This window comes from Leptodactylus fuscus, chromosome 2, assembly GCF_031893055.1.
Source record: "Leptodactylus fuscus isolate aLepFus1 chromosome 2, aLepFus1.hap2, whole genome shotgun sequence".
Lineage (NCBI taxonomy): Eukaryota > Metazoa > Chordata > Amphibia > Anura > Leptodactylidae > Leptodactylus > Leptodactylus fuscus.
Genome location: NC_134266.1, coordinates 102,299,749 through 102,312,300, shown reverse-complemented (window position 1 = coordinate 102,312,300; position 12,552 = coordinate 102,299,749). Strand labels below are relative to the sequence as shown.

The window sequence follows — 12,552 nt, the reverse complement described above, 5'->3', positions numbered from 1 at the left end:
TCGCAGCATTGGGGACACCCCCAGTGCTGTTTGAGCGCTGGAGTCCACTACCCAGTGCGGTGAGAGAACTCATTTGCATACCGTCTGAAAACGGGATTTTTTTTTTTTTAATGTAGATTGTGAGCCCCACATAGAGCTCACAATGTACATTTTTCCCTATCAGTATGTCTTTTTTTGGAATATGGGATGGAAATCCATGCAAACACGGGGAGAACATACAAACTCCTTGCAGATGGTTTTTTGCCCTTGGCGGGATTTGAACACCAGGACTCCAGAGCTGCAAGGCTGCAGTGCTAACCACTGAGCCACCGTGTGGCCCCTGAAAACGGGATTTTAACCGAACGGTGGGGCGGAGAAGACATCTAAAGGAAGGAGACAAATAGCTTATCTTAAGGCTATTCCGACGTGTTAGGGAGAAAAAAAAGTTTTTAATGGTAGAATCCCTAGTAATACTAATGCATAGTGCACCTAGTACTTATTATTAGATTGTATGGTTCATTATGCCCTCACCTAATTCTGTAATGATCTACTGCAAAGGGCTTGTTTTTTATCCATATTAAAGGAAGTGTCTAATAACTTCATACTCGCCATAAAATAAGATACTTACACTGAGGATGAGGGTGATGAATGCAAAGAAGGAGACTCTGGACCTTGTGGTCTATGGAGTTGTTTTGGTGATGTTGGTGCAGATGAGTCAGGAGTTGCCATCTCTTCAATATCAGAGTAAGAGGTGCCTGACTTGGGTCCTTTTTTCATACTGAATGCTTTATTAAATGAGCTGCGCAACTAAAAATATCAATAAGAATATATTCAAGAAATGATAATGTTGCGTATATAAATTACTTGAAATAAAAATCAGATGTGCCCTAATTCATAAATATACAGTATATTCAAATTATTTTATTATTCTGAAAAACAGAAATATATTCAATTAAATGAACAGAAAGTATTGAGAAAGGAAATGTCATAGGCTACCAATATCTTTAAGATGACCTTTCACCACTCCAAGCCTGTGCAGCTTTCTGCCCCATGTCATAGATGCAGCTGCACAGACTCTGGTGCACTTTAAATTATGTCTGTAGCCCCCCTCGTTTTGGAGCTCTGAGCCCCGTTAATTCTAGCGCCCTGTATGTTAATTAAGGGCTTCACTGTCAGAAGGGCGTTTCTGACAGTGAAGAAAGCAGCTACGTCAGTCTAACACTGTCCAATTAGCAGTGGACAGTGTCCGAGCTGCTTCTCTTGCGTGATCTCGGGAGTTCTGGTGAGATCAGGCAGTCCTCTCTTCACAGAGCTGCACATAAGACCCAGAGGAGCAATCCAGACTGAGTATTGAAGTGGATGAAGAAGAACTTCACTGACATTACTACAGGTAAGTAAAGAAACCCCTAAGCAATGAGCATAAGTGCCCAGTACACTCTGTGGACCTAGGTCTAGCCCCTATACAACGAGCATTAACCCCTATAGCCCCTATGCAATGAGCATTAACCGCTATAGCCCCTATGCAACGAGCAGTATCCACTACCAACTAGCAGTATCCCCCCTATACAATGAGCATTAACCCCTATGCAACGAGCATTAACCCCTTTATAGGGGAAAACTGCTCGATGCTAGAGGATACTGCTCGTTGCATAGGGGCTAATGCTAGTTGTATAGGGGCTAATGCTCGTTGTATAGGGGTTAGACCTAGGTCCACAGGGTGTACTGGGCTCTTATGTCAGAAACGCCCTTCTGACAGTCAAGCCCTTAATTAACATACAGGGTGCCAGAATTAACAGGGCTCAGAGCTCCAAAACGAGGGGGGCTACAGACATAATTCAAAGTGCACCAGAGTCTGTGCAGCTGCATCTATAACATGGGGCAGAAAGCTGCACAGGCTTGGAGTGGTGAAAGGTCCTCTTTAAGGACAACATTGTCATATTAAGCTACAGTGATACAATTAAGAAATCCCTAGGCAAACTGCTGACATTATCATAATCTCTTTGGTGCAACAATGACCTCACACGATTGTTATTGCACAAGTGTTGCCATATTTATTGTAAATACTCTAAATTGATAACGTTTAGAATTACCCAAATAAGGCCCTATTCACACCTGCGTTCGGGTTTCTGTTGGGGGAGCCCCCCAGCGGACTCCCCAAACGCAGATGTGAACCGGGCTTTAGAGACGTTTCATAAAAGTTATATAAAATACAGATCTAAATACAGTTGATAAAGGATGTACATTATTGCAGCTTTAACATTATTGTATATGCTATGCTATGAAAGGGAAGCATAACTCTTTTTAGGAAAACAAGTATACACAACACAGATTACAAAAAGATTACAAATCAAAACTAACAGGCTGAGGGAGTGGTTTTAATACTTCTCTAAGGCAAAGTCCCCATGTAGTATTTTTTTTTTTTTACTGCGTTTCACTATGTGGGGCCTTTGCCTTAGAAAAGCATTAAAACCACTCCCTCAGTCTGTTAGATTTGATTTGTAATTTGTCATTTACAATCTGTTCATTTTTTCATTGCGTTTTCACAGAGTTTGGGAGCCTGCACACGGAGTTTACGCTCGCTCATTCTGAACGTAAAACTCGTTCAGAGTGAGCGGTGAAAAAAACAGAACCCATTGACTTGAATGGGTTCCGACATACGTGTGCTCCCCATTGAAATCAATGGGAGGCTTTTTTACCTATTGCTTTCAATGTGATACGCGCGTATCACATTGAAAGCAATAGGTAAAAAAAAGCCTCCTATTGATTTCAATGGGGAGGGCGCGTATACTGGCACCCATTGAATTCAATGGGATCTGTTTTTTACGTCGCTCACTCTGAAGGAGTTTGCGTTCAGAATGAGCGGAGCGTAAACTCTGTATGAAGGCTCCCTTTGACCTTGCTGATTTTCTGCCCTTATTATACCTATAGGAAAAAATACCACCATTTACACAGGTACAATTGACATGCTGTTATTTTCTAAAATGCGATCATTTTGTACTATTGCATAATTTACTTTCATGTATACATAAGGTCCTATGTCTGTTCTGGAGCACAGCAAACCATTGAAGCAGATCAGTAAATAATGTAAATGTCCTTGAAAACCCCTTTAACTACACAAAAATGTAATGTCACTGGTTTCTCAAAGTAGGCATTTCTCAAAGTAGGCATTTTCAGATGAAAAAAAATGAAAATGAAAAATACAGCATAACTTACCCAGCTCTTCTTCTTCTTCTTTTTGCTGTCAATATCCTTGACACTCCCTGCACTACAATGACTCGAAATGCTATTTAAGCTGGAAATGCTATCTGATGAATTCTGCCGCCTAATTCGCAACTCTAGAATAACAGAACACAAATGCAATGATAAAAGAAAAATAAATAAATAAACAAACAAATAAATAAACAAACAAACAAGTATAGCCTGTATTTTACTCTTGGAACATAAACTACAATTAAAAAACACGTAGTACGGTATGTAGTACACTAATGTAGTATACTGTAGCATTCAAGAATAAATAATACAATTGCAATAATATAATTTTGAAATTAATATAATAAAATAGTCACAATTTTTCATTCACATATTCACAAAGCTTTAAATTTCCAAGGGGCCACACGGTGGCTCAGTGGTTAGCACTGCAGCCTTGCAGCACTGGAGTCCTGGTGTTCAAATCCCGCCAAGGACATAAAACCATCTGCAAGGAGTTTGTATGTTCTCCCCGTGTTTGCATGGATTTCCATCCCATATTCCAAAAAGACATACTGATAGGGAAAAATGTGCATTGTGAGCTCATTGTGGGGCTCACAATCTACATTAAAAAAAAAAAAAAAAAAAAAAAAAAAAGCTTTAAATTTCCAAAGACTAATCATAAAATTTTCACATTATTCTTGAACATGCAGAATAAAGGGTTAAATCACTTCATTGTATGAGCTATGAGCTATTAGTGGGAAAATTAGTAAATGTCTGGAAACAGGTTTTTTTTTGCATGGACACAAAGTCGGACATGCATGACTTTATTTATGTTCATGGAAAAAAAATGGTTTCCCCGCGGAGAGGCTGCATAAGGACACCGGCGGTTTGCTTTAAAAACCCATTTAAATGAATGGGTTTTAAAACTGACCACCAGCAATCCGTCCCCTGTCCAGCTTCTCCAGGAATTAGGATGGAAACCCCTGGGCGGATAGCAAGCGCTAGTGTGAACGTCACTTCATACAGATGTATCTCACTCACTTTATTAATTGATTCATACTTTTGACATTGTTTATGTTTCACATAATATAATAATATAGAGTTGACTTACCCCTGGGTGCAGGATCGTGAGGATTAAGAGCACCCTGAATAACAGCTTGTGCTTCAGAGTTCTTAGATTTAAGTAAATCAATAGTTTCCCTCAATTCCACCAGCTCAGAGTCCTAGTAATGAGAGGGAACATACAATTAACACAAGACAGAACTAAGACATTATAGTATTGCAGCATAAGACATCTAGAAGTGAGTTTGGTAGAATTAAAACAGTCAGAGTACAATGCTTAGAATAATCCCACTGGTGTATTGCTTGCAGCTGCAAAAAAACTAATTACACACAGTTTGATTTTTTATCATCATGTGGCAAAGCATGTTATAACTCTAAGGTCATATATACATGAAGAAGTGCAGGGTTGAAGCGGTTAGCAGCTCACTTCATGGCCGATCTGGCATTCTTTGTCTGAAATTCCTTCTTTTGCCTGGTGAAGGACTCTACATCATCAAAGCATTGTATTTTACCTAGACCAGTGAAATAAATCAATAAACACATTCCCAATATTCAAATTTAGCAAAGGAGTTCTATATTGATTCATGGAGAAAAGCCTGAGGGAGAGGTCTCTCAAAAGCGTTCACTTACCGTATTTTACGGACTATAAGGCGCACTGGACTATAAGCCGCATTGCCCATGAGCGCCTTATAGTCCGTCTCGGTTCATATATAAGGCGCACCGGAGTATAAGCCGCAGTCCGGTGCGCATTATATGTTATTGAAAGCGGCGGCAGGCAGACTTTGCCAGCGGCCGCTTAACCCCCCGCGTGCCAGCCGCTTCTATTGGAAGCGCTTGGCAGGCGAGGAGGGGCTCTATCAGCAAAATCATGCTGATAGAGCCCAACCATAAAAGTTAGATTACACAACCCCCCCCCCGTTTTAAAATAAAAGCCTGAAACAGAATGTGAAACTTACCGAGCGGTGCAGGGTGGGCGGGCATTCAGGCCTCCTCTTCCTCCGATGTTCCGTCCTCCTCCTCCGCCGCTCGCTAACTGATAATGGCCTGGGCGCATGCGCAGTAGTAGAAGCATTATGATATTGCGCATGCGCCCAGGCCATTAGTTCGCGAGCGCCGGAGGAAGTGGTCAGGACATCGGAGGAAGAGGAGGCCTGAATGCCCGCCCGCCCTGCACCGCTCGGTAAGTTTCACGTTCTGTTTCAGGCCGGCGTGACAGCAGGGCTGCCGGACACTTCCCATTCATTTCTATGGGAGCCGGCATGCGAGCGCTCCCCATAGAAATGAATGGACTGCTTTTTACCATTCATTTCTATGGGGAGCGCTCGCATGCCGGCTCCCATAGAAATGAATGGGAAGTGTCTGTCCATTCATTTCTATGGGGAGCGCTCGAATGCCAGCTCCCATAGAAATGAATGGGAAGTGTCTGTCCATTCATTTCTATGGGGAGCGCTCGCATGCCGGCTCCCATAGAAATGAATGGGAAGTGTCCAGCAGCCCTGCTGTAACGCCGGCGTGTACGGCTGTGATACACGCCGGCGTTCCGTAGTGTGAATGCACCCTTACGGTGCCTTTTATGTATGTATGGAAGCGGCACGCAGACTTTGCCGCCGCTTCCATCCATATATAAGGCGCACCGGACTATAAGCCGCACTTACGATTTCTGAGGAAATCGTAGGTTTTTATGTGCGCCTTATAGTCTGGAAAATACAGTAACTATATGGAGGAATTCTCTGTATCTGCTTATATTATGTGTGGAGATAGTGGCATGAAACTTTGATGGATAGGTGCATGTAATTAATGAACAAAATATAAGAATAAATCAACAAAAGCTGAAAATGATCAAGAAAGTGTGGACAGATCATCAGAAACCAATGGAAAATACCCTTGCTATTTGTCCTTGCTGTATATAATTATACAAGTTTCCTTTTTACCTTTTTTCTTGAATGGAAATGTTCAGATATGTATGTGTGTCATGAGATGACTAGATTTTCAAAACAAAAATATGTGCACCACTCAGTGGTTGGCTTGTGAAATGTAGCCTTTCAAGGGTTTTGCTAGCATGGCCTGATTTTACACTGATTTTATGAGAAATTGGGGAACTTATCCAAAGAAGCTTGAGTATAAGCCGACCCGAATATAAGCCGAGGCCCCTAATTTTACCATAAAAAACTGGGAAAACTTATTGTGTCAAGTATAAGCCGAGGGGGGGAAATGCAGCAGACACTGGAAAATTTCAAAAATTAAAATCGTCGGAGTTTTGGGTGCAGTAGTTGCTGGGAAAGGGGAGCTTCCCTGAGCTTGAGGACTGGGTTTTTTCCCCCACTTGGAACTCAGCCTGGCTGAATATAGGGTATCTGCAGTGCTCCTATTAACCCCTTCCCAATGGAACAGATACCCTATATTCAGTAGACCGGGCACTTTCAGACACAGAATACCTAATGTGTATGTGTTTCAAAGTAATTTTCTACTTTTTTATGTATTCTAGGGAAAGGAGTGATTTAGAACTTTTATTTATTTTATTATACTAGCAGTTACCCGCGACTTCATCTGCGGGTTGGCGGTGGCGCTGAACGGCTTATATTTCTTGTCCCCCCATCTCTGCCCCCAGTTTCTTGTCCCCCCATCTCTGCCCCCAGTTTCTTGTCCCCCCATCTCTGCCTTCAGTTTCTTGTCCCATCTCTGCGCCCAGTTTCTTGTCCCCCCATCTCTTCCCCCAGTTTCTTGTCCCCCATTTCTGCCCCCAGATTCATGTCCCCCCTTCATCTGCCCCCAGTTTCTTGTCCCCCCATCTCTGTCAACAGTTTCTTGTCCCCCCTTCATCTGCTCCCAGTTTCTTGTCCCCCATCTCTGCCCCCAGTTTCTTGTCCCCCCACCTCTGCTCCCGGCTTTATGTCCCCCCCTACATCGGCCCCAGTGTAGTTGGACTCACCTTGCCACGCTCCCCCGCCGCTCTCTCCGCTCACTCACTGCACATAGTTGTCATGCGGCTGGCTGCGTGTGGCATATATGAGGCAGAGCGGGGGCTGGCGTCTGGTTGCTATGACAGGCAGAAGCCTTGCGCTGCCTCCCTGGCCTGTCAGTCTTTCGCTTCTATTGCAGCCTAGGCAGGTAGACTGCAATAGAGGCGCCGGTATTCTGTAGTGCATTGCAGAATACCGGCACCTCTATTGCAGTCTACCTGCCATACGCAGCCAGCCGCCCGACACCTATGTGCAGTGAGCGAGCGGAGAGAGCGGCGGGGGAGCGTTTGAAGGTGAGTCCAACTACACTGGGGCTGATGTGGGGGGGGGGACATGAAGCTGGGGAATGTAGTTGATCCCTGGGGACACCGACCTAGAGTGTAGGTGGCCTGGGATAGCTGCAGCGCCGGGGCCATGTGGGCTGCCGCCATCTTGCTCATTGTGTCCCTGCTGAATCGGCACGCCCACCTTCAGCCCCCAACCTATGGTGCCGCAGCCCTGACTCCAGAGCCCGCCCACAGCCTGCCATGCACCAATAGGAGGTGTGTGCACAGACCAGCGCTGGCGGAATGCCAGCTGCTACAGCCGTGCCGGAGGGTTCTTTGGAGGGTCACGGTGGCGATTTGGGGTGAGTGACCCACATTTAGAGTAGCCTATTATCTTTTCCTGGGTAATATGTGTGTGCGTGTGAAATTTCCCCAAAATCCATTCACGCAGCCCGTGATTTGCGGCTGCAAAATCACGGGCGCAAAATAACGTGGCATATACGCTCCTAACTCCCACTGAAATGAATGGGAGCATTTTGAGCGCGTCATCTGCCGGTACGTGTATACGTGCCAGATCACGTGCAACGTTACATCCTGTGAATGCACCCTAAGTGTGAAAAGCGGCACTTTTTTTTTTATTTGTACCTAATGTTTCTGCAATGCCTCTAAATTGGAGCTTTTGTACTTGTATATATATTGTATTATATATGTTGCTGTAAAACACTGAAATTCCCCATAGATTATCTTATTTTTTTATTTTTTTCATTAATAAGAGAAAAAAATATCTTGACTTTCCCTGTAAAATCACTTAGGTGCTATGATCAGCATTAAAAAGTTGTTATAACTCGCACTGTGCATAGAACTAACACTATAATAACAGTAACAACTTTATTTATATAGCGCCAACAAATTCCACAGCACTTTTACAAATCAGGGGACTCAGACAATATGAGAAATTACAATGTGACAAAGAAAACAACATATAAAACAGTAGGAGTGAGGGCCCTTCAGAGCTTTCATTCTATAAGGAGATAGGGGGACACAAATAGTCAGAGGGGTATGGGCTGTGAAGCTGCAGGCATTATTTCCAGGTCTCACTGTATTACTCAGCTAAGGCCAGAGACTAGTTGAAGTATTTTCTGACTCTGGTAGCTTAACCCCTGCGTTGTCGTGATCAATACCAATCACAGCATCCAGGGAGTCTGGAGTGCAAGATCACCCCCCTCCTTTCTGTAACAAACCTAGCTCATCACCTCAAATTCCCTCCTATTTCCTCAGTAGCTCCTATGATTGGGGAAGGGGGGGGGGGGGGGTCACATCTGGTTTCCTTTCCGTCATAAGCTCGAAATCTGGGGTGTCCCCTGATATACACTTACACGGCTTATACCCCCCGTCGCAGCCAGGTTTGTTCTAATGATCTTGTGATGTTGGGGGGGCTTGTCATCCAATTATACAAGATGTATTTTCGTTGTCTAGTGATGTAGCCATATAAGGGATTGTTTATTTGTAAAGACACCAGTTTTGGGCACTTTTAGCAACTATTTGTTTACTGGATTATAAAAAAAAAACATCAATTCTAGAATTGCGTTTTAACTTTTAAATTTTTCGCCATGGAGCATACAGTATAAGTAACGTTACCTTTATTTTGCGGATTGGTACAATTATGGCGATATCTGATTTATATAGTTTTTTTATGTGATGCTAATTTTGCACAACAAAAATCCATTTGGGGAAAGAAATCAAATATTTTTGCATCGCCATCTTCTGAGATGAATAACATTTTTATTTTCTTATTTTACGCATGACAAGCTGTGCTTTTATTGGTACTGTTTTGAGATACATATTGCTTTTTTGATCGCTTTTTATAACATACTAGCCTCTGCCTGCGACTTTGTCTGCATGTTGTTGGTGTCGATGATCCACCTATAGTCAGCAAATTGCTGCCGTTGATGGTTTGCCTGCTCCGGCGTTTCGGCAGCTCTTAAAGGGGTATTCCCACCTCACATACTCAGCAGTCTTCACTCTTGTAAAATCTTCTTTCTTCCTGGTTTCTTGCATCATTTGGTGGGCGGGGTTTCACAGGCAACCTGCCGTTTAGCTCCGCCCCCAAATTTGCGTGTAGCTCCGCCCACCCACATTGGACTATGAAGTACAGGCAGCAGCAACTCCATTCTGTGTTACATACAGAGATTGCCTGTCTCTGCCATAATGAACACAGCTAAATTAGCTAGCCTGATAACTGGGAGAACAGAAGAAATGAAAGCAGCTCCTCTATCTGAGTGCAGGACCTAGGTCACGTGGTGTAGACACAGGATTAGCTAGATACACAGGCTCGCTCCCTGCACTTCGCTCATCCTCCCTCCCCCCTGAGAGCAGCAGATACATCATTTGACTCATGAGCAGCTAGGTCAGGGCTGTGGCCACAAAAAATTGAATAAAGTAAGATAGTGGACAGACAAAGCAGTTTTGCTGAAGCATTGTATTTAGGAAAAGTCTTACATTCTCATTAACAAGCAGTATAGATAGGATCCTTGTGATGGGACAACCCCTTTAAGCTGTCCTGCTGCTGAACTTCTTCCTCGTGCTGTGCCCATGATTGTTCCGGCATCTCAGCAGCTCGCTGGGACGCCATATAATGAGCGTGTTGTTAGTTGAGTGTTTACACAGAGAGATAACAGACCTGGCTTTATAAGAAGCTGAGATAAGCTCCTGGCAAGAGCAGTGTAAATATAGTATGTGAACATAAATTCATAACAGTCGTGAAACCATGTCATTTACCAGGATAAAAAGTAGCATATGTTTTAAGCGAGGTTACAAACTATATATGTGCCAAATTTCATTCAAATCCATTCAGCGGTTTTTGCGTGATTAAGTAACAAACACACAAACATCCAAACACACACTTTCACATTTATAATATTAGTAGGAAGTAGGATAGGATTAGTAGGATTAGTAGAATTTTGTAACGTAAGATGGCAAAAAATTATTACTTCCATTTTATTTTCCGACATTCATTATGTAATTTAAATATTGTTTTACTGTACAGGTTGTTACTGACTCAGTGATAACAAATATGTATTGTTTTTTTATAAAAAAAAAAATGGTTTTTTTTATATAATTCATTTTATTTAGGAAAAGGGAATTATTGGGACTTTATAACTTTATTTATTTATTTTTTTTGGCACTATATTTCTTTTAACTTTTTATGCATTTTTTTATTTGTCTTATAAGGATACCTGATTGCTCTGATCACTACAGATTGGAATTCATTGTGATTATTTTGTTGCAAATAGAGTTTATTTGTTCATTTATAGATGTTAAGTGAAGGTAAAAAATTAGGCCTTTGTTGCTAAAAACAAAGAACTGCAGAAGAATATGCTTATTGATACTAAAAGAGAAAGAGGGGCAGCACCAGTGACTCCAACAGTGAGTGAAAGATCTTAGGTCAATAGGCAATTGACCACAAACAGTAAAGTAAAAAGTGAACAGGTCAGTACTCCAAAAATAGAAAAAATATAGGTTTTTAATAGCCCAAGGTGTTCTATTTTTGGAGTGCTAACCAGTTAATTTTTTACAATACTGAAGAATAGACAGAAGTCAAAGCAATTCTCTCCATTATGTTCACTTCCTCTTACCCACTTCTGCTCTCTTTATTGTGATTGGATGGTATGAATTACCTTTTCTTGTGCAGTATCAGCTAGATGACGTAGCCTTGAAGTCATGTTCACTAAAGATTGTTCAAATGCTGCCACTAAATTTGCCTGCAAATGAAACATATATTAATACTATAAATAACTAGTACTGTCATTAGTGGTTATGTCTCTAGCACATCAAATGCCATTAAATGATATACCGAGGGCATATAACTATATGTTTAAATATATTAGATATAAATATACAAGACTCTAAGCCAGGGGTCCTCAAACTTTTTAAACAGTGGGCCGGAGGCAGAGCAGGTCGCACAGACATCGGGAGCGGTGCCCTCCAATAGGTAATGTGCAGTGCGCTCCATGGTCTGGCCCGAGCTCCCCAGGAGCTTCATTATAAATGCACACCTGTCGGCGTTGTCGGAGTTTGAGGACCCCTGCTCTAAGCTATCAATCGTGCAGGATTTATAGATGAAGCTGTAAGGTGAAAGTTTCATTTTAAACTTGAGTTGTGCTATAAAACATTTGTGGGTACAATCAATAGCAGATAATTTAGACCGGCCACAAGCTCTCATGTACAAAATGTTAAAAATAAAAGAAGTTATACAGGTTGCCAAAGGATACAGCTGTACAGGTAAAGCATAAATAAGTGTTTCTTCAGATAGCCACCTATATTACTTATTTAAAATTCTACTACACTTAGGCTTCATGCAATGTCAGTGTGCTAAAAGTGTTTTCATGGCTTGCACACTGACCCATTATATTCTAATGGATGTGTATACATGACCATGTATTAACATGGGCCTGGAGCAAAACTCAGGACATGTCTTATTCCTATCCATTTTGCATCTCGAGCTCACTGAAAAAAATAAATGGGTCAGTGGAGGCATGGGCAGCAGTCGGACATCATTAATGACCCATTATACTCTAATGGCCCCATATACATTTTCATATGTTTTACTAAATAAGTAACAAAGGATAATAAAGGGTTTATTGCAAATATAGTATACTTTAAATTATATCCATTCTCTTAGAGAGAAGTCCCACAGACTGCTGTAGGTAATAAAACATGGAAGGAACCTTCTGTTCTTTTTAACATTGCAGTGAAAGATAACAGATACAAAAGATAGGTGGTCTGTTTGTATCAGTCATTTTGTCACTTTTCCAATTTGTTGTTCTAATCCCCTGATGGACTATGAACTCATATGACTAGTTTCACACTACAGATTTAAACAATTCCATAACCTTACAATAGAATATCATAATTTATTTGGGCAACACAGTGGCTCAGTGGTCATCACTCTTGCCTTGCAGTCCTAGGTTTGCATCTATAAAATGAGAACATCCCACGTTTGCGTGGGTTTCCTCCAGGTACTCCGGTTTCCTCCTACATTACAAAGACATACTGATAGGGAATGGAGATTGTGAGCCCTTTATGGGACAGTGATT

The 12,552-nt window shown here is 42.0% G+C and overlaps 1 protein-coding gene across 1 annotated transcript in view; it reads right to left on the bottom strand.

The window, feature by feature from the left end:
• The window catches only part of NAV1 (neuron navigator 1), a 173,581-nt gene that overhangs the window by 68,083 nt on the left and 92,946 nt on the right, over positions 1–12,552 (bottom strand). The window contains exons 15-18 of the mRNA XM_075264238.1: positions 11,134–11,217; positions 4,280–4,391; positions 3,193–3,314; positions 608–786 (exon numbers count right to left, since the gene is read on the bottom strand). Coding sequence (XP_075120339.1) covers positions 608–786; positions 3,193–3,314; positions 4,280–4,391; positions 11,134–11,217 — 497 coding nt within the window. The remainder of the gene's footprint in view (positions 1–607; positions 787–3,192; positions 3,315–4,279; positions 4,392–11,133; positions 11,218–12,552) is intronic.